General features: G+C 39.4%; 1 protein-coding gene across 10 annotated transcripts in view; it reads right to left on the reverse strand.

Annotated features, from left to right (window-relative positions):
* chl1b (cell adhesion molecule L1-like b) overlaps nucleotides 1-22694 on the reverse strand; it is a 920799-nt gene that overhangs the window by 478623 nt on the left and 419482 nt on the right. For 9 of the 10 annotated variants that reach the window (XM_073072426.1, XM_073072427.1, XM_073072429.1 and 6 more), the window contains 3 exons: nucleotides 20638-20691; nucleotides 13072-13183; nucleotides 12489-12673 (listed from right to left, as the gene is read on the reverse strand). In XM_073072426.1, the coding sequence (XP_072928527.1) occupies nucleotides 12489-12673; nucleotides 13072-13183; nucleotides 20638-20691 (351 nt within the window). The remainder of the gene's footprint in view (nucleotides 1-12488; nucleotides 12674-13071; nucleotides 13184-20637; nucleotides 20692-22694) is intronic. The other variant, XM_073072428.1, reaches the window with a different exon arrangement.

A 22694-nucleotide genomic window follows, 5' to 3' on the forward strand; every position in this document is an offset into this window, starting at 1 on the left:
CCAGCTCCATAGCAAAGAAAGCCCAGCAGCGTCTCTACTTTCTGCAAAGGCTGAGGGAAGTCCATCTCCTACCCCCCTCCCCCCCCCCTCCATCCTCATCACATTCTACAGGGGCTGTATTGAGAGTATCCTGAGCAGCTACATCACTGCCTGGTTCGGAAAACCCATCTCAGATCGCAAGACCCTGCAGTGGATAGTGAGGTCAGCTGAGAAGATCATTGGGGTCTCTCTTCCCACCATTACATACATTTACAATACACACTGCATCTGCAAAGCAAACAGCATTATGAAGGACCCCACACACCTCTCATACAAACTCTTCTCCCTCCTGCCGCCTGGGAAAAGGCACCAAAGCATTTGGGCTCTCACGACCAGACTATGTAACAGTTTTTTCCCCCAAGCTATCAGACTCCTCAATACCCAGAGCCTGGACTGACAACTTACTGCCCTATTGTCTTGTTTATTATTTATTGTAATGCCTGCACTGTTTTGTGCACTTTATGCAGTCCTGGGTAGGTCTGTAGTCTAGTGTAGTTTTTTTCTGTGTTGTTTTTTACGTAGTTCAGTCTAGTTTTTGTACTGTGTCGTGTAACACCATGGTCCTGAAAAACGTCGTCTCATTTTTACTACGTACTGTACCAGCAGTTATGGTCGAAATGACAATAAAAAGTGACTTGACTTGACTATTGCCCTTGGTGTATAGATGAATGACAGAATCTGGGGATTGTTGATGGGAACGTGCAAAGAATGGGATTAGTGCACGATGGGTGGTTTATAGCTGGTGCAATGATAAATTGTAAGGGCTGAGAAGTGCCTGCTGTAAGGTCTGTGTGATTCTGTGACTGTCTCAAAAACACTTAAATACTTTACAGTTTCAATGTCGAGGCTGCTCCTCCTGCCTTGCCACCTGTCAGGATATTCTGTGGGGTGAAGCCTCAGATGTACAGCACCAAGTCACCACTGAGGCTTCACTGTAAATCATTCTCATCAGGGAGAAGATACAAATTCCAAAGAGCACGGATCATCAGGTTCAAAGACTATCCTGCTACTGTAAGACTATTGCATGAATCCCTCATAAAATAAGATGGGCTCTTGACTTCATAATCTACCTTGTTATGTTAATGTATCTTATTGTCTACTTCCACTGCACTTTCTCTGGAGTTGTTACACATTATTCTATACTCCATTATTGTTTTATCTTGTCCTATCTCAATGCACTACGTAATAATGTGATTTGTGTGGACAGTATGCAAGATATGTTTATCACTGCACCTTGTCCTTGTGACAGTAATAAACCATTCTAATTCCAACTCAGAGCATAATGATTACTGGTTCTGAAGTTTTTTTCCTGTTGATACTTTAGCCACATGCCACCAGTCTCATTTCCTAATTGGAGAGCAACTGTTGCCCCCTCTCTGGTAGGGCCACCTACACATTCCTTGAGAAAACTTTCTTAGACACGCTTAATAATTTCTGCCATCTAATTCCTTGGCACTGTGTCAGTCCCATTCAATATTAGGATTAAAATTATCTGCTACAATAGCCTAATTCTTTCTGCAGTTATCTGGCATCTCCCTGTATATTTGCTCCACCAGTTTGCACTGGACCTATAATACAGTCTCAAAGTGATCACCCTTTCCCATTTCTAGGTTCCCCATATAGCCTCATTGGACATTCCCACCGCCTCCTCCCCAACCCAGGATATCCTCTTTCATAACTGTTCTGATGTTACCTCTAAGTAAAAATGAAACTCACCTTCCTCTCTAATCTCCACATCTATCAGACCTGTAGCTTCTCTTCTCTTGAATATTCAACTGCCAATCTTGCCTATCCCTAAACCACTTTTCTGTAATAGCTATAACATCCCACCCCAAACACAAGGTATTCTGCAGATGCTGGAAATCCAGAGCAACACACACAGTATGCTAGAGGAACTCAGTAGGTCAGGCAGCATTAATGGAAATGAATAAACAGTTGATGTTTTGGGCTGATCCCTTCATCAAGACTGGGGAGGAAGGGGAAGAAGCCAGAGTAAGAAGGTAGGGGAGGGGAAGGAGTTCAATGTAGAAGGTGATAGGTGAAGCCAGGTGTGTGGGGGATGGGGACTGATGTAAGAAGCTAAGAAGTGATAGGATGAAAAAAGAGCTTGAGAGAAGGATTTGACAGGAGAGGAGAGTGGACCATGGGAGGAAAGGAACGAGGAGGGGCACCAGTGGGAGGTGATAGGCACGTGAGAAGAGAAGAGGCAAGAGGAGAGCCAGAATGGGGAATTGAAGAATAGGGGAGCGGGAGAGGCAGAAAAATTACTGGAAGTTGGAGAAATTGATGTTCAGTCTGTGTGCCTATTCATACCCTGAGCTCATCAGTCTCACTACTACTTTGGATACCAGCACTGCCAATCTAGTTCAAACACTCCTGTGTAGATCTAGCAAATCCCCAACTCAGGATATTGGTCCCGCTCTATGTCAGGTGCAATTCACCCTTCCTGCACAGGTCACGTCTGCTCCACTGGTCCAAGAGCCTGAATCTTTCCCTCATGTTCCCCATCCTCAGCCAGGAATTCATTTGCCTCCTATTTCCTCCTCTTTGGAGTGACACAAATACGTGGGTCCAGAAACTTTGATGTTCTTTTTAACCTCTGACTAACTCCTTATATTCACTCTGCAGGACTTCATCCTTATTTTCTGCTGTACCATTGATGCAAGAAATACAAGAAATTTCCTTCATTTTTTTTGTTCAGACTTTCAAAACACTCATACCCTTGACTATTGTCATCTTAAGCTTCTGAAGCATCACCTTTACATCAAAAGATCTGTGACTAAACAATCTAATCATGATCTAAATAATAAGAAACAGTGTAATTTACATGGAAACTATGGAATAACTGATTCATTTTAACTCACGTATGAATATAATTGCACTGTTGCATTATATTTGAGCAGTTCTGTGCTTTACCTCTAAATAAATAAATAATACTTTTACATTTTCATATGCAATACATCCACTCTCTTCTGAATTCCAACCCACATAATTTTAATGAAAAACACTTAGGTCAAAAGTTAGAATGTCTGTGTTAAAATTGAATACAATTGAATACAATTCAATGATTTGATGTTTCATTTCGTATTTACTTGTCAGAGTCTCAATTATTTTGAGTTTTCAATTACCTCAATGTTAGAAGTATTAAGAATATTGTTGATGAACTTGGGGCATGGATCATTGCAAGGAATTACGATGCTGTGTCCATTACAGAGACTTGCCTATCAAAGGGGGAGGATAAGCTGCTTGTCGATTTAGAACTCAGATATTTAAAAAGGGATAGGGAAGGCTAAAGGTCGGGATGGAGTAAGTGGCATTGCTTATCAGTGATAGCAACACAACTGCAGAAAGGGAGGATATTGTGAAGGCTATGTGACCCCAGTCAGCGTGGGAGGAAGTCAGAAACTGGAAGGAGCAATCTCTTTACTGGGAATATTATGTAGACCCAGGGGGAGGGGGGGGGGGGGGCAATGGTGCACCAACAGGGACACTGAAGAGTGGATATAGTTATAATTTTAGAAAGATGCTAAACCTGGTCAGGTGAGACTTTTTGGTGTGCAGATATTGTGGAGACGGTGATCTCAACCACCTGACCTTTAGTACAGCCATAGATAATAGTAGTAGAAGACGATATGGGTAAGTATTTAATTGGGGAAGACTGATTAGGATGGTTTTAGGCAGGAAATTGGGAGCATAAATTGGGGATAGATGTTCTCAGGGAAATGCACAGCAAAAATGTGGAGGTTGTTCAGGAACAACTTGAATGGGGTTCAGGATAGGTTTATCCCACTGAGATCAGGATAGGATGGTAGGGTAAAAGAACCATAATTGACAAGACAGGTAGAACATTTAGAACATAGAACTACAGCACATTACAGGCCCTTTGACCCATAATGTTGTGCTGACCATGTATCCTATTCTAGAAACTGCCTAGAATTTAGTCAAAGGGAACAAAGACGCATACTTAAGGCTTAGGAAGCAAGAATCAGTCAGGGAAAATTAGGAGGATGATTATAAGTTAGCCAGGAAAGAGTTTAATAAGAGATTGAGTAAGGAAAACCTCCAAGGCATTCGAAACACACATGAAGTAGAGGAAGATGACTACAGTGAGGGTGGGACCTCTCTATTATAAAGGGGGGTACATGTGCCTGGAGCTGGAGGAGGAAGGGGAAGTCCCTGTCCTATTTTTGAGGAGGTGATGGAACAAATTGATGAAGATAAAGCTGTGGAAGTGGTGTGTTAGATTAGACTGCTAATTGGTATTTTCTTTCCAGTATTGCAACTAATTATCTGCTAGTATTTTTATAAGTAGTGACTGTTTAATATGTTTCCTAGTGCCACAGTATATATACATAATTGTTTAGTGTGCGCCCTGGTGGTTACATTTGTGTGAGTCTGGAAGCTTCTCTGCTGCTGCATTATTTGAATAGGAGGTATCTGACTGGCTGATCCTCATCTGAAAATTTGAATGGAATGTTTCTTATCTATGGGTATAAGAAGAGCTGACCACATGGCAACACCATCTTCTCTTTTCTTCTTTTGTTTCTTCTTTCTCTCCTGCTTCTAGCATCTGCCCTGCTGTTCCTGTCTGTTTTCAATTCTCTTCGCTTTATAAAATGATTGTGATTGTGAAGCAACAAGTTTTGTGCCTTTTACCTGACTTCCAAAAGAACCTTGTATTAAAAACATCAGAATCCATCAATTTGGCGCAGTCAGACAAGATTATTGTGAAGATTTAAGGATTTGGAAGAATCGCAGGCAAAGTGGAAAGGGATAAGATCTTCCTCTGATTCCAATTTGTCTGAGAGAAAAACTAGTTTTGGCTTCAATACATCATCAGATTGAGAATAGGAGTGAGAAGCACTGCTACTTACAAAAAATCAGATCTGTAAAAATCAAGGGTGAGCACTGAAATTAATATCAGACTCAGCTGTACAAACTGGGAGGGCATGGGAGAATATTTCGGTTGCAGGATAATCTAGTGAAATTTTGATTGCAAAATCTATTGGTTGCATTCTGTTTACTTGGTTGCTGGACAATCTATTTAAACATCAGATGCAATCTATTAATATTTTGACACTGGGGTCAAAGTAATAAAAAATACGTACAAATTAAGATCAGATCAAAACAATGGCCAAAGTCATGAGCTACTGTGAGCTCTTACCTGAATAACACATCATTGCTTGATAAAATAAATGAAAAAATCTGGATGAAAAACACCATCAGTGGTAAGTTTATAAAGTATAAGAAGGCATAAGATTAGATCCAGACAATGTCCGAGGGATGAGGGAAAACCTGGAATGTGTGTGTTATAGATAAGACCACGTGGATGGTTTGATCAAATGTGTAAATGATTGAAAAAGTTAACAAGGTGAGTTAAAAACTTTTATTAATCGATTAATCGATTAATTCAACAGTGGCTAGATGGGAGATGCCAAAGAGTAGTGGTGGATAATTGTTTATCGGGATGGAGGCCGGTGACTAGCGGGGTGCCTCAGGGATCTGTTTTGGGCCCATTGTTGTTTGTAATATACATAAATGATCTGGATGATGGGGTGGTAAATTGGATTAGTAAGTATGCTGATGATACTAAGGTAGGAGGTGTTGTGGATAATGAGGTGGGTTTTCAAAGCTTGCAGGGAGATTTATGCCGGTTAGAAGAATGGGCTGAACGTTGGCAGATGGAGTTTAATGCTGAGAAGTGTGAGGTTCTACATTTTGGCAGGAATAATCCAAATAGAACATACATGGTAAATGGTAGGGCATTGAGGAATGCAGTGGAACAGAGAGATCTAGGAATAACAGTGCATAGTTCCCTGAAGGTGGAGTCTCATGTAGATAGGGTGGTGAAGAAGGCTTTTGGAACGCTGGCCTTTATAAATCAGAGCATTGAGTACAGAAGTTGGGATGTAATGTTAAAATTGTACAAGGCATTGGTAAGGCCAAATTTGGAATGTTGTGTACAGTTCTGGTCACCGAATTATAGGAAAGATATCAATAAATTAGAGAGAGTGCAGAGACGATTTACTAGGATGTTACCTGGGTTTCAGCACTTAAGTTACAGAGAAAGGTTGAACAAGTTAGGTCTCTATTCATTGGAGTGTAGAAGGTTGAGGGGGGATTTGATCGAGGTATTTAACATTTTGAGAGGGATAGATAGAGTTGACGTGAATAGGCTGTTTCCATTGAGAGTAGGGGAGATTCAAACGAGAGGACATGATTTGAGAGTTAGGGGGCAAAAGTTTAAGGGAAACAGGAGGGGGTATTTCTTTACTCAGAGAGTGATAGCTGTGTGGAATGAGCTTCCTGTAGAAGTAGTAGAGGCCAGTTCAGTTGAGTCATTTAAGATAAAATTGGATAGGTATATGGACAGGAAAGGAGTGGAAGGTTATGGGCTGAGTGCGGGTAGGTGGGATTAGGTGAGATTAAGAGTTCGGCACGGACTAGGAGGGCCGGAATGGCCTGTTTCCATGCTGTGATTGTTATATGTTATATGGTTATATGATTAAGAAAGATAAATGAAACTTGTGATAGACTACAAAACAGTCTGATATAGACAGTAAAAAGTCTAGTGAGCATTTCTCTGTATTACCGAGAACGAGCAAAAAAACATGATAAGTGTATTCAACTTGATTTAAGGTAGACGGAACTTCAAGGTAGACTGAGTCATTGAGAGAAACTGCATCTGGGACTTCAAGTGAGCGGTCCTGCCAGTAACACCTCCAGTCACACTGCAGGTAATGCTTCTGGTGACACTGCCAAGTGATGCTACTTCTAGCGCTATCTCTGGGGAACACTCACCGTCTCTTCCCCCCCACCTCCAACGTCGGACAGTCTCTGGAGACCGCGATACCATCTGAACTCCGAAGAGTTACAGGATGGACATGACATGGACTCTGCAACGGCCCTCAGTGACTCAAGTGGGGATGGCAGTGATGAGACAGTGAGATTGACAGCTATGTCACATCTTGCTCCACTAAAGACCAAGGGAGAGAAGACATGCAGGACTGAAGATGAAACCACTGATAAACAATGAATTGACAAGATAACCCCTCTAGTGGTAGCTCCATCAACTATTGCTCAACCATTCAACAACTTACGGAAAGTCGGCAAGTGGTTAGATAACCCAGTGACGTGGAGACCACCAGAACCCTGTTGGTCATTGCTCTGTCAAAGATGTGTAGACAGATGGCTACTCAATGACTGAGAGGAGAATTTGAATGCTTTTTCTGGAATTGAAATGCTGTCATCGGGAAGCATGGTTACTGGTACCTCTATGCAACAGGCAGAATGAAAAGCTCTGACAGAAGCCTATAGATTGGTAAAAAGATCAGTTAGTATCTCCACTGATTCTCAATATGTTTTTGGAGTTGTTCATGATTTTGGAAACATATGGAAACCAATAGCATTTCCTACAGCAGTAGGAACCCAAATCAAGAATGGCCATTAAGGACAAGCACTTATGGATGTCATACAACTGCTGTCAGAAGTTGCTGTATTAAAATATAAATGCCACTCCAAAATGACTACAGTGGCAAGCCGTGGAAATGTATTCACAGATGAAATTGCAAAAAGAGCAGCACATGAAGGAGTAAACGAAGTAACAGAACAGAGTTTTTACCAGTGGCCAATCTGGACACTGGAAATTTGGAGAGAAGGGATCTTCAATCGGGTCCACTGTCTGGGGATAAAAAGCAGGAGCAGGACACAACACTATAATAGAGCCTTGACCAGTGGCCAATCCGGACATTGTACGTTTGGAGAAGAGGGGACTTCAATCAGGTCCACTGCCTGAGGATAAAAGATAGCAGCGGGGCATGGCAGCATAATAGAGCGTTGACCAGCAACCAATCGGCATCTGGGATTAATTAGAAAGTGAGAATTAAAAGATGCCAGGGCAAGCACAGTGGCCGTCATCAGAGTGGACATAGTCAGAGTGGTGAGCTTAAAGCTTCTGCGAGGAGTAGCTTCACTTAGATAAAGCAAAGGAAAGAAAAGCTCATTTTTCTCTCCTCTTCTTTATATCTGCTCAGCTAGGACAGTAGAAATAACAGGTAGAAGTGTGAAATGCTCCTCTTGCGGGATGTGGGAAGGCAGGGAGACCTCCCTGATGATTACAAATGCGAGAAGTGCATCTCATTGCAGTTCCTAACAAACTGCATTAAGGAGTTGGAGCTGGAACTGGATGAACTCCAGATCATTCGGGAGGCTGAAGGGGGTGACAGAGAGGTAGTTACAGCCAAGGTGCAGGACACAGGAGACTGGGTGATAGTCAGGAAGAGGAAAGGGGTTAAGGGGCCAGTGCAGAGTAACCCTTGGCCATTCCCCTTGACAACAGGTGTATCACTTTGGATACTTTTAGAAAGGGGGCATGATCTAACAAAGGAAAGTCTTAGTGGTCGGGTCTCTGGCACTGCCTCTGTGACTGAAAAGGGAAAGGTGGAGAAAAGGCACACTGTGGTAATAGGGGATTTGTCAAGGGAATGGACAGGGGGCCTGTGGGTGAGAACGAGATTCCCAGATGGTACATTGCCTCCTGGGCACCAGGGTCCAGGATATCTTGGATTGAGTCCTCAGCATTCTTAAGTGGAAGGGTAGAGAGCCACAAGTCATGGTCCATGTAGGTACCAATGACATGGGTAGGATGAGTGACAAGGTTCTGCATAGGGAGTTAGATACTAAAATAAATGCTAGGGCATTCAGGGTTGTGATCTCAGGATTGCTACCCATGCCATGTGCTAGTGAGGCCAGAACTAGGAAGATTTTACAGTTTAATATGTGGCTAAGGAGTTAGTGGAGAGGTTGTGGATGCAGATGTTGGTAAGACTTCAGACAAAGTTAGGAATCAAAAGGTTGAGCATGGTGCAACCGGAGTCCTGAGCTGCCTATATTTCAATGCAAGAAGCATCATAGAAAAGACAGATAATAGAGCTGAAGATGAGGTAAATGGTAGACAAACAGAGACAATGTGTGGTGAGCAGAAGCAGTTGATAAGGCAAAACTGCAGCCAGAGAGTGATGAATCTGTGGAATTCTTTGTCACAGGCATCTGTGAAGGCTAAGTCTTTATGTATATTTAAGACAGAGGTTGATAGATTCTTGATAGGTCTGGATATGAAGGGATACCATAGGAAGGGAGGAGATTGGGGCTGAGAGGAAAATTGGATCAACCATGACAAATGGCGGACCAGACTTAATGGGTCAAATGGTCTAATCCTGCTTCTCTATCTTATGGTCTTATGGTCGAATTGGAAGAAATATCGAGAACGTATCCAGTGAACCTGACAAATGGAATTATGGAAACAAAGTTAAACTCTTTATTAGAGATGAACATACAGGATATTCAAGAGCTCAAGCTCAATGCCCAGACTGGGAAAAGTGGTTCTGGATGGAGAATGTTGTGAAGTTAAGCAGTGATGGATTATGGAGATAAGACAATAATCACACACTGGTAGCTCCAACTACAATGCTTCCTTATCTGTCACAATACATAACTTTCTAAGACACATGAATGTGGAAAAGATGATCGCCAGATTCTCCCAATGGTGATGGAATCCAAAGTTTAACAGACAAGTTCAACAAGTGCTTGAAAGATGCAGGACAGGCAGAAAGCGAATCCTGGAGCAGTGGAAAAGCTATCACAAAAGCTTCCCTATCTGCTCCCTTTTTACAATTTTGAGGGGACTACATTATTTTGCAAAAGAGTCAAGGATACTTAGATGTCTGGGCAAGAGTGGACAAGATGAATATTTCGAGATGCTGTTCCAGCAAGTAGGGCGTCTGCCACACACTCAGTAATACTTTGATCATGGACTGTATTCCGGGATGGGATTGCCACGTCACATCAACTAGAGTGTTTGTTTAGAATTATGTTGCCTGATGAACATTGAATGGTCTTTTCATTGTCCCCAACACACAGAGTCATCAAGACAAGTCAAGTGAATGAATGGAATCATCAAACAATGAAGAAGACTATCATGGCCTGCAGCTCTTCCTATGATTTTGTGTAGCATCAGAACAACCCCAAACAAGGAAACTAAATGAAGTCCTTCCAAGGTGGTAACTGGGTATGCTAAGTCCCTGCGGCAATCCCGTGATGTCAGAGAGGTTGATATACACATTATGACGAACAGTTTAGTTAATTATTATGTGAAATTAATTCAAGCTGTCCAGTCTGTTTCTTAAGAGGTTTCTGCTGTTTGGGATGATGCAACAGAAGAGAGATACACACTGATTCCTGGTGAGTGGATCCTGATTAAGAAACTGCATAATGATCCACCGGGAGCTCAGTGGGAAGTGGGAACACTTAACAAGTGTTGTCAATTACTAACTCAGCAGTGAAGATTGAAGACAAAAGTAAGTGGATACATAGCAGGCACTGGAGATGCGCTAATATGGTATCCAACAAGGACTGCCAGCGCTGCGGTCAATATGTTAGTAACCTCTGACGTACACCTACACTGCCTGGCTACCATGAACAAATCACTGACCATCCCGAAGACTTTGAACAAAGTCGACAACTACTGGACTTTATTCTAATATTAGCTGATGCTATATTTCTGCCAATTATTCCTACTTACAATGAGTACTAAAATGCCTTATCAGAGTTTACATCTATTTTACTTATATAAGGCTAATGATTAATAAAATGAAAGGGGGACATTGAATTAAATGGTTTAATTGTTATTTTCTTTGCAGTATGTCATTTAATCACCTTTAGTATATTTATAACTACTTATATACATGTCACTGTTTAGCATGTTGTTTAGTAGTCACAGTATGTTTATACAGTTGTTCAGTGTGTCCCCTAGTGGTTACAATTATGTGAATCTGGAAAGCTCTCGAAGCTTCTTTGGTGCTGCGTTCTTTGAATAGGGTCCAACTGAGAATGGGTGGGACTACAACCAGAGGTTATGGGTTAAGGGTGAAAGGTGACAAGTTTAAGGGGAGCATGGGGGAGATTTCTTCACTCAGAGGGTTGTGAGGGTGTGCAATGAGTTGCCAGCACAAGTGGTGTATGCAAGCTCAACTTCAACATTTGAGAGAAGTTTAGATAGGTACATGGATAGTAGGGATATGGAGGACTATGGTCCCAGTGCAGGTTGATGGGACTAGGCAGTATGAATGGTTTTGATATGGACTAGATGAGCCAAAAAGCCTGTTTCTGTGCTGTACTTCTCTATGACTCCATCTGATTAGCTGACTCTTATCTGTAAATTTGAATGCTATGTTTCTTATTTCGGGGGGCAATGCTACTGTGACACCTTTGCAATCAATGAAGTATCTATCTATCTTATCTTATCTATGGATATAAAAAGAGCTAACCGCATGGCAACTCCATCTTCTTTTCCTTCTTTTGCTTCTTCTCTCTCTTCTGTTACTAGCATCTGCTCCTGTACTGTCTGTTTTCAGGATTCTTTGTTCAATTAACGCTTAATAAGATGATCATGAAGCCACAAGTGCTGTGGTTCTTTCCTGACTTCTGAAAGAACCTTGGATTAAAAATATTAGAATCCAACAGGTGTATATGGAATTCAGTCAGATGTTTGACAGGATCCCCCATGATAAGCTCATTGAGAATGTCAGGAGGCAGGGAACTTGTCTGTCTGGATTTTGAATTGCCTTGCTCACAGATGGAAAATATCCTACCTGGAGGTTGGTGACTAGTTATGTTCTGGAGGGCTTGTTCTGGAACCCCAAATCTTTGTGATTTTATAAATGACTTGGTTGAGCAAGTAGAAGGGTAGGTTTGCAGATGACACAAAGATTGGTGATGTTGAGGGTAGTATAGATGTTTGTATTACATTATAAAAGGATGCAAAACTGGGCAGAGATGGAGTTCAGTCACCAAAAATGTGAAGTGAAGCACTGGAAGGTCAAACATGTGGACAGAGTACAATATTAATGACAGGATTCTTAGCAGTATAGAAGAACAGAGGGATCTTAAAGTGCAAGTCCATAGATGTCTCCAAATTGTTGCACAAGTTGATAGGGTTGTTAAGAAGTTGTATGATGAACTGGTCTTATTAATTGAGGTATTTGAGTTAAAGAGCCATGATGTAATGTTACAACTCTATAAAACTCTGGTTAGGTCACTGGTGGAAGTGGCTGATACAGTAGGGATATTTAACAGACTTCTAGATAGGTACAGGGAAATAAGAAAAATGGAGAATTTGTGGGCTGCAAAGGAGGGAAGGGTTAGCGTGATCATAGAGTAGATTTTATAGGTTAGCACTTAATCATGAGCCATAGGGCTGGTACTGTTCTATGCTCTATGTTCCCTGGAACTGAATCTAAATAACTGGATTTAACTTAATTGACATTATAATCAGTTTCTCTGGTTTATTCATCAAAGATTGAAAATATTTCTGTTTTGCTCTTCATGTTAAAATTGTCTTCCACTGCTGCAGAGAAAATGTTAAAACAGGTCTGAAAAAGCAAGGACATTACCTTCCACTATTACAGAGAAAGAATGCTTCACAACACCAAAAGCATTTTCGGCCTTGCACTGATATTTTCCATTATCAAGGTCTGTTACATTAACTATCTTCAATGTTTTATTGAAATTCTCTTCTGTTGCTCGATGTTTGGGCATATCACCATCGACCTTGGACCATGAGATTTGAGGTGTGGGACTATAAAAGAAACAAATGATGGTTGGGAAAAAATCTGATCTTATCAATTAGAAATCACAGTATAAATTATAAAAAGGGCAAAGTTAACAAATTATCTACAAAATAATTACACAGCTAATTTTAGTTACAGCACCATTGTTCAAAATATACAAACGGTAATTTAATGCTACGTATGCAAACCTGTGGCACAGTAGGTAATTCTGGAAATGAACGACACTATGTACGTTGACAAAAGTCACAACTTAATGAGGAAAAATTGCTAAAGAAAGATGAATATCTGTGAGTACACCATCATTTTTGGACCAAGATTAAATTATTTGGAGGGCAAACTTACACTGCTTCTTCATACAGACAAAATGGTGATTAATTGTTTCAAGGGTCACTTTCATTTTACTTACAGCCCTTCAGCAATACACTCCAGTTGAAGTGTTTCTCCTCGCAGTGCAGTTATCTGTGAGCTGCTGCCAGAAGGTGTCAGAAAACTCGGGGATCGATCTTTTATTGAATTTGCTGCAAGTTAAAGAAATTCAATTTTAATGTGACCTCAGGTGAACAAATGATCATTCTTCAGGACTGGCAGTTTAAATATTGTTAACGAGCTTGGTTAGTGGCACAGCAGTTAAAGAAAGCGAAATTAAGATTCAAGCTACTTATGAAAAATTGGTTAGTGTTCAGCTAAAGATTTCAAACTGCCAGACAGAAGTAAAACAAAAAATATGCACCAGAGACTATAAAAGCCAGAAACACCAATATTTCCCAAGAGTCATGATTTAATGAATATACTGGTAGAAAACCTCTGTAATATAAAATCTAAATGTTCACAGTAGGAATTTTGCAGTTGCCCAGTGTCTTAAGTAAGACGTCATTATCACAACAAACTTGAGCGCTGAGGGGTTGCTTGAATCAAGGTTACAGACTCCACACAAGTAACAACTTATTACTTGGGTGTCACAGTCACCTAGTGGTCAGTGGCTGTAATTACAGCACAGGGCGTTGGAATTCTGAGTTCGATCCCGACATCCTCTGTGAGGAGTTTCAGTGCCTCTTTGCCATGGAATGCTTGGGTTTCCTCCGGTTTCTTCCCACAGTCCAAGGACATACTTGGTAGGTTAATTGGTCATTATACATTGACCTGTGACTAGGTTCATCTTAAATAGGGATTGTCAGGGGTTGCTGGGGGTGCAGCTCGAAGGGCCAGAAAGGCCTATTGCCCTCTGTATCTCTAAATAAAACTAAATAACTGGGCCATTAGTTAATGCATAAACATAAGCTACCTTGAAGTAAAATTACCATAGATTTCAGTGAGTTGTTACACTGATGTGAACTTTTCCTGGAATACCCCAATATAATAATACATGATAAAATAATAACCAAATCTACCACTATGCATTCAAATACATTAATCAATAAGCAATAATTTTTATATTCGGTTAGCTCTGAAGTTTTGCAGAGTCTAAAGCAAATGTGTGTACATATCAATTAACTTGTAGATGTATGAAAAGAATCATGAAACTTTCACAAGCTCTCCTCAGTAAATAATTCATTGTGCAAGTTGCATCGAAAGAAGAGGAAGGATATTAAATGTATAACCAGCTGCAAATTTTCAATTATTTTATTAAAATGCCACATTTTAAGACCAAGAAATCATAACGACTCTATATGCCAGGATATCTTCATTGTTAATCTGTACTCTTGGAAACAATGGGCAAGGTCATAGTTTGAAGCCGTATGTTCAGCACATAGTATACACGTGAGCCCACTCAGTCTCTCTAACAAGTTCTCCCATTATGGTTGACTACTGCCTGTGTTCCTTTTGTTGTTCTACATCCTGTTATCCTCTCCTAAATATGCCAATTTTCAACCTAAAAATTTCAGTTATCACTGTCCCTCAAGAGAGGCTGAAATTATGTCTTACATCTTCCCTTGAAAGAAAGAATATACCTTCCAACTTTGTTATTCAAAAAGTGATCAGATTTAAATAGCTGTACCTGGCTTTGTCTTGTAACATCTATTGTTTAAACTACCAACCGTTTCTTCTATTAATTGTTCAATTTTTTTGTTTTCATTTTAATTTTGATATGTAAAGCTTGTTTCTTCCTCATAATGGTGACATTGTAATGATCCGATCAGCATTCTGTTGTGAATCCATTTACTTGATGAATTTTCAGAAGCACTAAAATTTGAGATAATAAAACAGAACAGTATTTCCAGAGCAAACACGAGGAAATCTGCAGATGCTGGAAATTCAAACAACACACACAAAATGCTGGTGGAACACAGCAGGCCAGGCAGCATCTATAGGGAGAAGCACTGTCGACAAAGGGTCTCGGCCCGAAACGTCGACAGTGCTTCTCCTTATAGATGCTGCCTGGCCTGCTGCGTTCCACCAGCATTTTGTGTGTGTTGTTAGTATTTCCAGATAATGTTCTCGATTCCCCCAGCAGAGGAAATAGATTGTGTTAAATATGATTTCAATATTTATGAACAATTCACTCGGATCCCACTTCAATTTTCAATAATTTAAATATTTTCTCCAAAGATGCTGACTTTCCTGCTGAGTATTTCTGAGCTGCTGTTATTTTTACTTCAAATTTCATCCATGGGCAACATTTTATTCAGAAATTCTCTAATGACTCAACAATAGTTGGGTGTATAAAGAGAGAATGGGAGAAGGAATACAGGGTGCTGGTGGAGGACGTTATCAAATGGTGCAAGCTGAATCATCTGCAGATCAACATTAGCAAGACAGAGGAGATGGTGATGGACTTTGGGAAGACTAAGCCTACGTTATTATTGATGGTAAGACGTGGATGTGGTGAGGACCAACAGGTACCTAGGGTTGCACCGGGATGACTGACTTGAGTGGAGCACCAACACAGAGGCTGTGTACAAGAAAGGCCAGAGCTGTCTCTTCTTCCTGAGGAGGCTGAGGTCCTTTGAAGTCTTTTGCAGGCCTCTCCTTCACATGTTCTACCAGTTTGTTGTCGCCAGTACAATCTTCTGTACGGTGGTGTGCTTGGGCAATGGCATCAACCCAAGTGATGCCAACAGACTCAATAAACCAATTAGAAAGATGGCTCTGTTATAGGAGGCTAACTAGACACACTACAGAATGGTAGAACAAATGACCCTATGGAAATTTTGGAGAATGTTTCTCACACACTGCATGCCACCTTGGCTGAACAGAGGAGTAGTTTTATTAATAGACTAAGACAACTGTACTGCTCCAAAGAGTGCTAGATGAAGTCATTCTTACCCTTGGCCATTAGGCTCTATAATTAGTCATCCTATAGCTGGGGAAATGATGATCCCCCTCCTGTATGTTTGTGGTAACTTAATATTTTATTCTTTCTACTGCTCTTCTAATATTTATATCTCTGCACTTGCAATGCTACCTTGACACCATAATTTCCTTTGGGATCAATAAAGTATCTATCTATCTATCTATATATCTATTTTATTTTTTGTGTTTTTCCCTCACTTATTTCTCTCTCTTCATTGCATGGACAAGGCACATTCTTCGTCCTGTGTGCAGTGAGAAATAAAATCTCTGTTCTAATATCAAAGTATTAGCCTGGATCTCAGGGTAGCTACTTGAATCTGATTGGATGAAGTTGCTTGGCCACAGATTCACAATAGAGGGCACTCTGTTCAAACAGACTACACGTCTTTGCCAGCAGGGCTGCTGAAAATCGTTGGGTTCTTCTTCCACCACTTGCAGCAAACGCAATGTATCAATGATGATTTTGTATTATAACCTGCAAATTTAGCGCCTCTGAGAGTTATGCAGGTTATTTCACAACAAAATGCTGAAAAGCTCATGATCATATTGTGATTCATCTGATTATGAAGAAACAAGCTTTACATATCCATGTAAAGAAATGAAAACAAAATAAACTGAGCAGATGATGAAAGAAAGGGTCGATAGCTTAAACAATAAAATGTAAGAACACAAACCCAAGCACAGCTATTTAAATCTGACCACTTTTAGGGAAGCATTTTAAAAAGGCATATCATACTTGTACATTGTATATGCATGTGCTGTTAATGCACTTAATGACTGAGGAGGTAGGAGGGCAGGGTTAAAATAATACAGGTAAAAATAAACCAGGGTACCTTCTCAAACCAAATAGCCTGTAGAATAAGCCATATACATGACATTAAAGCAGCACATAATGCCTATCTGTTTAATGTTGCAAGGCTTCTCCCACACTGTGTCAATACTCTTCCATTACATTCTCCCTGTGCCCTGAGTTTCATTCCTGGCCCATATTTATGGGGTGTTTCCCATGGTGGAAGAATAACCATAAAACCTGCCAGGACCAAGCCAGTTCCTTTACATTACAGCACCCATCAGCTGATCATAAAAAGAGAAATGGATAACCCTAGACCATTCAATTTTCAACATAAAATACAAGGACAAGAAAGGACAACAATCACATCCAGTTACTTTTTGTTACTGATCTCCTATGGCATGAAAAACACACTATAAATGATCTTTGCCCACAGACAACATTGGATTTACATGTGGGTCATAACCAAAATGATTTTGTTGGGTAAATGAATATTTTATTGAATAATAATGATAACAATGGAGGTGGGAAGCTGTAAGTTTTAGATGTGACAATATTTCAAAAACACTCCGCAATAACACCACGAAGAAATGAATGTCTTTTAAAAAAGGCAAATAAAGATCTTGTATGTTTCAAATGTGAAATAGATTTGGTAAAATTGATTTGCACTTCAGGTGGAGCTTATCAGAAACTGTAGTTTTTTTCCCTTCCAGTACCCGGGCAAACTATCACTTATTTGCTAACAAAGTAAAAAAACAGGATAATCTTAGGTCAGTTTGAATCTGACCCAGATGCTCTAATGCAAGGTTAGCTCAGACTTCAGAAGTGTTGTTATTCAACGAACTCCTATGTTAGATAGTTAATGTGTAAACAATCCCTCCCAGGTTTTAATCTAACTAAAACCTATTTCAGTTATAAATCACACAATAATTCTCTTTTCCTACACTGTTGCATTTAAAATCATCTATTGTCATAAGGTATTTGATTTTAAGTGAAAATAAATGAAACATGTAGTTTGTGTTTTTTTGCTCATTTGAATGCATAAATTTAAAAATATGCTACAACAGTTAAAACATTTACTTTTGAATTTTTCACAATGGAAGTCCTATACAACAGCAGTATTAATATCAAATCAGTAGTTCACTACTAATATTTATAGTGTGCTATAGTGTCATATTTGCACAATCATGTCAGGAGGTTTCTTTGAAATTCAGTTGTGGCTTCTTTCTATTATGTGGAATGCTTTTTTTAAGATGATGTAATTTCTAATTTTTTGAAACAGACCATCACTAATGAATACCTCAATTTACTTGAAGTTAGAGAATACCAGTAAATTGGCCTTGCCTTTTAGTTGATTATTTTAGGAGCTGGCTCAGCTAAGAGGAGAAGGTAAATATGAACAGCGGAACAACTGAGCAGAAACATAATTGCATGGAGGTTGTCACAAAGGTTTTACCGAATTATGATCATTTTGATTTCTTTCACCATATCCAGAGTAATTTCAACACAAGGCAGTATAATTTAAATTAAGTATAATTAAGTGTAATTTAAATTACTTCACTTCAAGAATTAGGTAAACCTTTTTATCCTTTTGTTACAATGTTTTTGTTTACACCAAAAACGAACTACAGCATTTAATAATCGCTATCATGCTTCAATTTGTAAACAAGTTCAAGGCACCTAGAGCAACATAATAAACAAACACATATTTTAAAGAATGCATTAAAGAAATATGATTGGGATCTCTTTTGGAGTGTCCCTCGTACAAAACCTTGTAATAAGGAAATGCAAACATGATTCATAGAGTTAACAGAAAAAAAAACACATTATTCATAAACTTTGCAGACTTTGAAAATCCAGAGCAACATATACAAAATGCTGACGGAACTCAGCAGGTCAGGCAGCATCTGTGGAAATGAATAAACAGTCAACGTTTGGGCCAAGATCCTTCTTCAGGTTTGGAAAGGAAGGTGGAAGATGCCAGAATATGAAGGGGGGGACGGGGAGGGAGTGATGAAGTCAGAAGCTGGTTGATAGGGAAAGCCTGGTATACATTCATACTTACATACATTAAGTTTTTAAATATTTCATTATTTTTCCCAAAATATCCCCTACACCAAGCAGAAACCTAAAAGCTAAATGCTAATTCCCAAGGAAATGTTGAACTCATGAGCATGACCAAGTGTTCCTCAACGGACAGAAATATACACACTGATGATTTTTATGTTGATCTCCTTAGACAGCTCTAAAATATTGTGCTCTTAACTCTCCTATTTAAAAGTCTTAGTTGCAAGCTGACTAAATGCAAAGTAGTTTTGAAGTGTACTTCATTTGTAACTAATATAAAAGAACCAATAAACTTCATGGCATCAATAATTCAGGCCTAAAAATGTCTCATCGTTGACAATGAGTGGTGCTAACATGTCTCTGAATACAAAATGTTTACACCACTGTGCATTTCCAAGTCCCATGCACAAAGGATCTACATCTTATTTTGGATAGTGTACTGCTTTTAATTCATCCAGAATCTAAAAGTCGCTGGCCTGCTAGCAACCATTGATCAGCCAATTGCTCTTGAGCTGAATGGCTTGCTAGAATAGTTCAGAGGGCATCTCAGAGATATCCAAAAGATTAAGAGCAGCATCATCTTTCCTGGAGGAACTAATTGGGTTTTATGAAAATCCTGTGTCATGATTATAAAATTCTGTATCATCCAATGAATTTAAATTCCACCATGGTGAACTCAGATCTCTGGACTGTTAGAAAATATCTTTGGCATTTTCATCATTTTCCATAATCAGTGCACCATCATCCCATCGGCTCTCTAACATAAATTTTCTAACATACTGAATTCTCCCTGTGGGAGAATTTCCACATCCGGAATTGGTAATAACAAAAAAAGACAAATTGCTGTAATAATTTCTCAAAATGTGAAAATATCCATTGAGAATAAGGATATTTAGAAAGAGGTATCCACTCGCAACTTTAATCTTTATTATAAGGTGGAGAAATAGAGCAATAGGAATGGACAGAAACACACTCTAATTACAAAAAATATAAAATGCTGGAAATAATCAGGTCAAGCTGCATCTATGGAAGGAGAAATAGAGTTAACATTTTAGATTGGACGTACTTCAACATAACTGAAAATGAGACAGAAGAAACTTATAAGTTAAAAAACATAAACTCAAGAAATTCTGCAGTTGCTGGAAATACAGAACAACACTCTAAAATGCTGGAGGAACTGAGCAGGTCAGACAGCATCCATGGAGAGGAATAAACTGTCAATGTTTCAGGCCAAGAACCTTCATCAGGTTGTGATTAATTCTTAGTTTTCTCTCTTTATTCCTTTTTATTCTCTGGGAATAAAGGCCATGCCCAGTCTAACTGTTCTGCATTTCCAATCTCCCCCATTCTTTTGTCAATGTTCTCACTCTCCAACTGCTCCCATTCATTCCTTTCAGTTTATCCCCATGATCACCACAGCCTGTCCTGCTGTGCATTCTCAGCATTTTCTGTTTTTATCTTGGATTTCTAGAACCTGCAGTTTTTTTTTAATTTCCATGCACTCCAATTAGATCAGTAATAGGATCAAAATAAGTCCCCTGAAACGCAACTCCCCTGAAATGCTTCAGATTTATAATTCATACAAGCATCATGTCCATTTAAAAAAATATGCAAGTATTAGCAATCATGGCATTTTAAATCAAAGTTTCAAAGCCAAACACAAGTGATGTCCCTGAAAGCATTAAAGGTTTTAAGTCACAAATTATTAGCTGCTGGATTAATGCCAAATGTTAAGATTTGCATCAGTACGCTGGAAGCATAAGCAGCTGTTAGTGTGCAGTAATTCTAAATGAGTGGCCTTACTCAGCACTTGATTGGACTCACCAGCAGACAGGTCAATATCAATAACAGGTGACTCTGTGTCATTGGGATGTGCAACTGGAACAAACAAAAGCAGTCAAGAAAAATGGGGGGAAAACAGACGAGAGGCATCAGGAAAAACAAATTACAATGCGCATTTGTTAGGGGTTGCTGATTTTCTGATGAACAAAATAATTTAATTGTATGCAAAACCGGGGACAAACTTTATCACAAACCTGCTGTAAAATAATTCAAGCTTCAGAAAATAACGATTATAATATTTGCGGTTGTTCAATGCATTACCAACATTGGGCAGGAGGTATAGGAGTCTGAAGGCACACATTCAATGATTTAGGAACAGCTTTTTCACTGTTACCATCACATTTCTGAATGGTCCATGACTCAATGAATGCTACTTTCTTACTCTGTTCTTTCACAACTTATTTTGTCTTTGCACTGCTGCTGCAAAACTAAAAAATTACCAAAATGCAAGTCAATGATAATAGATCTGATTCACAATTCGCTTTGCCTATGGAGCCAGGTAGAATATACTTTTATTAAAGACCCTCGGCCTATTGTTCAAGCAGCCTTCTTTCATCCATGCATAGTTATCAGCGACTGTACAGTGAGAGCAATATAACTGGCCTGATCATTGCAAATTTATGTTTCTGTTGGATGATTAATATTCAGCTTTTTTAAATCAATCAATATCAATCAGATGTTGGACTCTGAACTTATTTTTATTTTCTTCATTACTTTAATGCTGAAGTCACTTCTGCCTCCATCACAGGGACATTGATGAAAACTGCACAGAATAACTGTGACTCACTCACAATTGGACTGTCTGAAAGTACTGACACTTCAAACCTGTTTACAACAAAGCTTTTTACAAAATGATAAACAATATTTACTGATTGCTCTGTTCAATTTTTTACATTTAATGCTGAAAAGCTAGTGCCCAAAAGGAAGGTGTACCTCCTCAAATATACAAGATTGAAGGGACGAAGAACAAGCAGGTTGAGGAAAAGAGGCAACACCAGAGATCCATTATAGGGCAACCAGTAGTAACCTTCCCACACTTTCAATCACTCTCACATTAAGCAGCTGAGATAGTGTAGGTGAAGAGAGTTTAGAAACAGGGCAGATGTTGTATGACATGCAAAGCGAGAGACAATGAAAATAAAAGTGAAAACACTGGAAACGGCAGCAAAGGAGGGCTGATCATCATTTGGACTCCGGTGTCAGGGCTCTCTTGATGAAAAGGAGGGTGCCAGCAAAGTGTCAAACTTACTTGTGGTTTTTCCAAGCCTCCCCAAAATGATCCCCAGATTTCACATGGTTCTGGGGTTTAATATCAACCTTTAATAGTAAATTAGAGAAGATTTCACCTTAATAGAGAGCTGTCAGAACCTCAATATGCATACTTCCACTCAGTCAGGCCTCGGACAACATAAGAGGAAGTTTTCCAGAGCAACACCCGAGAGAATTTGCAGAATATTCAAATTTATTCTTCTGTGATGAGAAGCTACAAGAAATTCCAGAAGGATTTCCATTCCCTTAAAGCAGGGAGAGTAAATGTCATTGTCACACATCAAGAAAATTTTGATGGTTTTGCCTGGATCCCACAAAAGGAAAGTATAAATGGTTCTGCTTGAAGAAGCAGATGCAGAGAACTCTCTTTTCAGCCTCTTCAAGTTTTCTCTTAGATGAAAGTTAACCTATAGAGCAATGCCATGGTTATTCCAAGCACAGAAAAAATCCAGATTCATGATGTTGATTCATGCAATTCGTCAAAGATTCATGAGGCTGATATTGACAGCAAGCATTCAGCCACATCTCAAATTCCCCAACCATAGTTGCACTTAGTTGTGAATGAGAAACAAAGGTAGACTCTTAATTCTGTGTTGCAAACCTGATGCAGTATGAGAAATGAAAGTGTGTTAAGATTGTAGTACAAGTGTACTGTAAAGAGAGAAGACCAATGATGTGTCTCTCCACTGATATTCCTAGTTTCATTATTGTTGACTGGAATTGCATGTCATTTGTTAAGCAATATTCAACTGCTTTAAAAATGTGCAGAT

This window comes from Hemitrygon akajei, chromosome 19, assembly GCF_048418815.1.
Source record: "Hemitrygon akajei chromosome 19, sHemAka1.3, whole genome shotgun sequence".
Taxonomy (NCBI): domain Eukaryota; kingdom Metazoa; phylum Chordata; class Chondrichthyes; order Myliobatiformes; family Dasyatidae; genus Hemitrygon; species Hemitrygon akajei.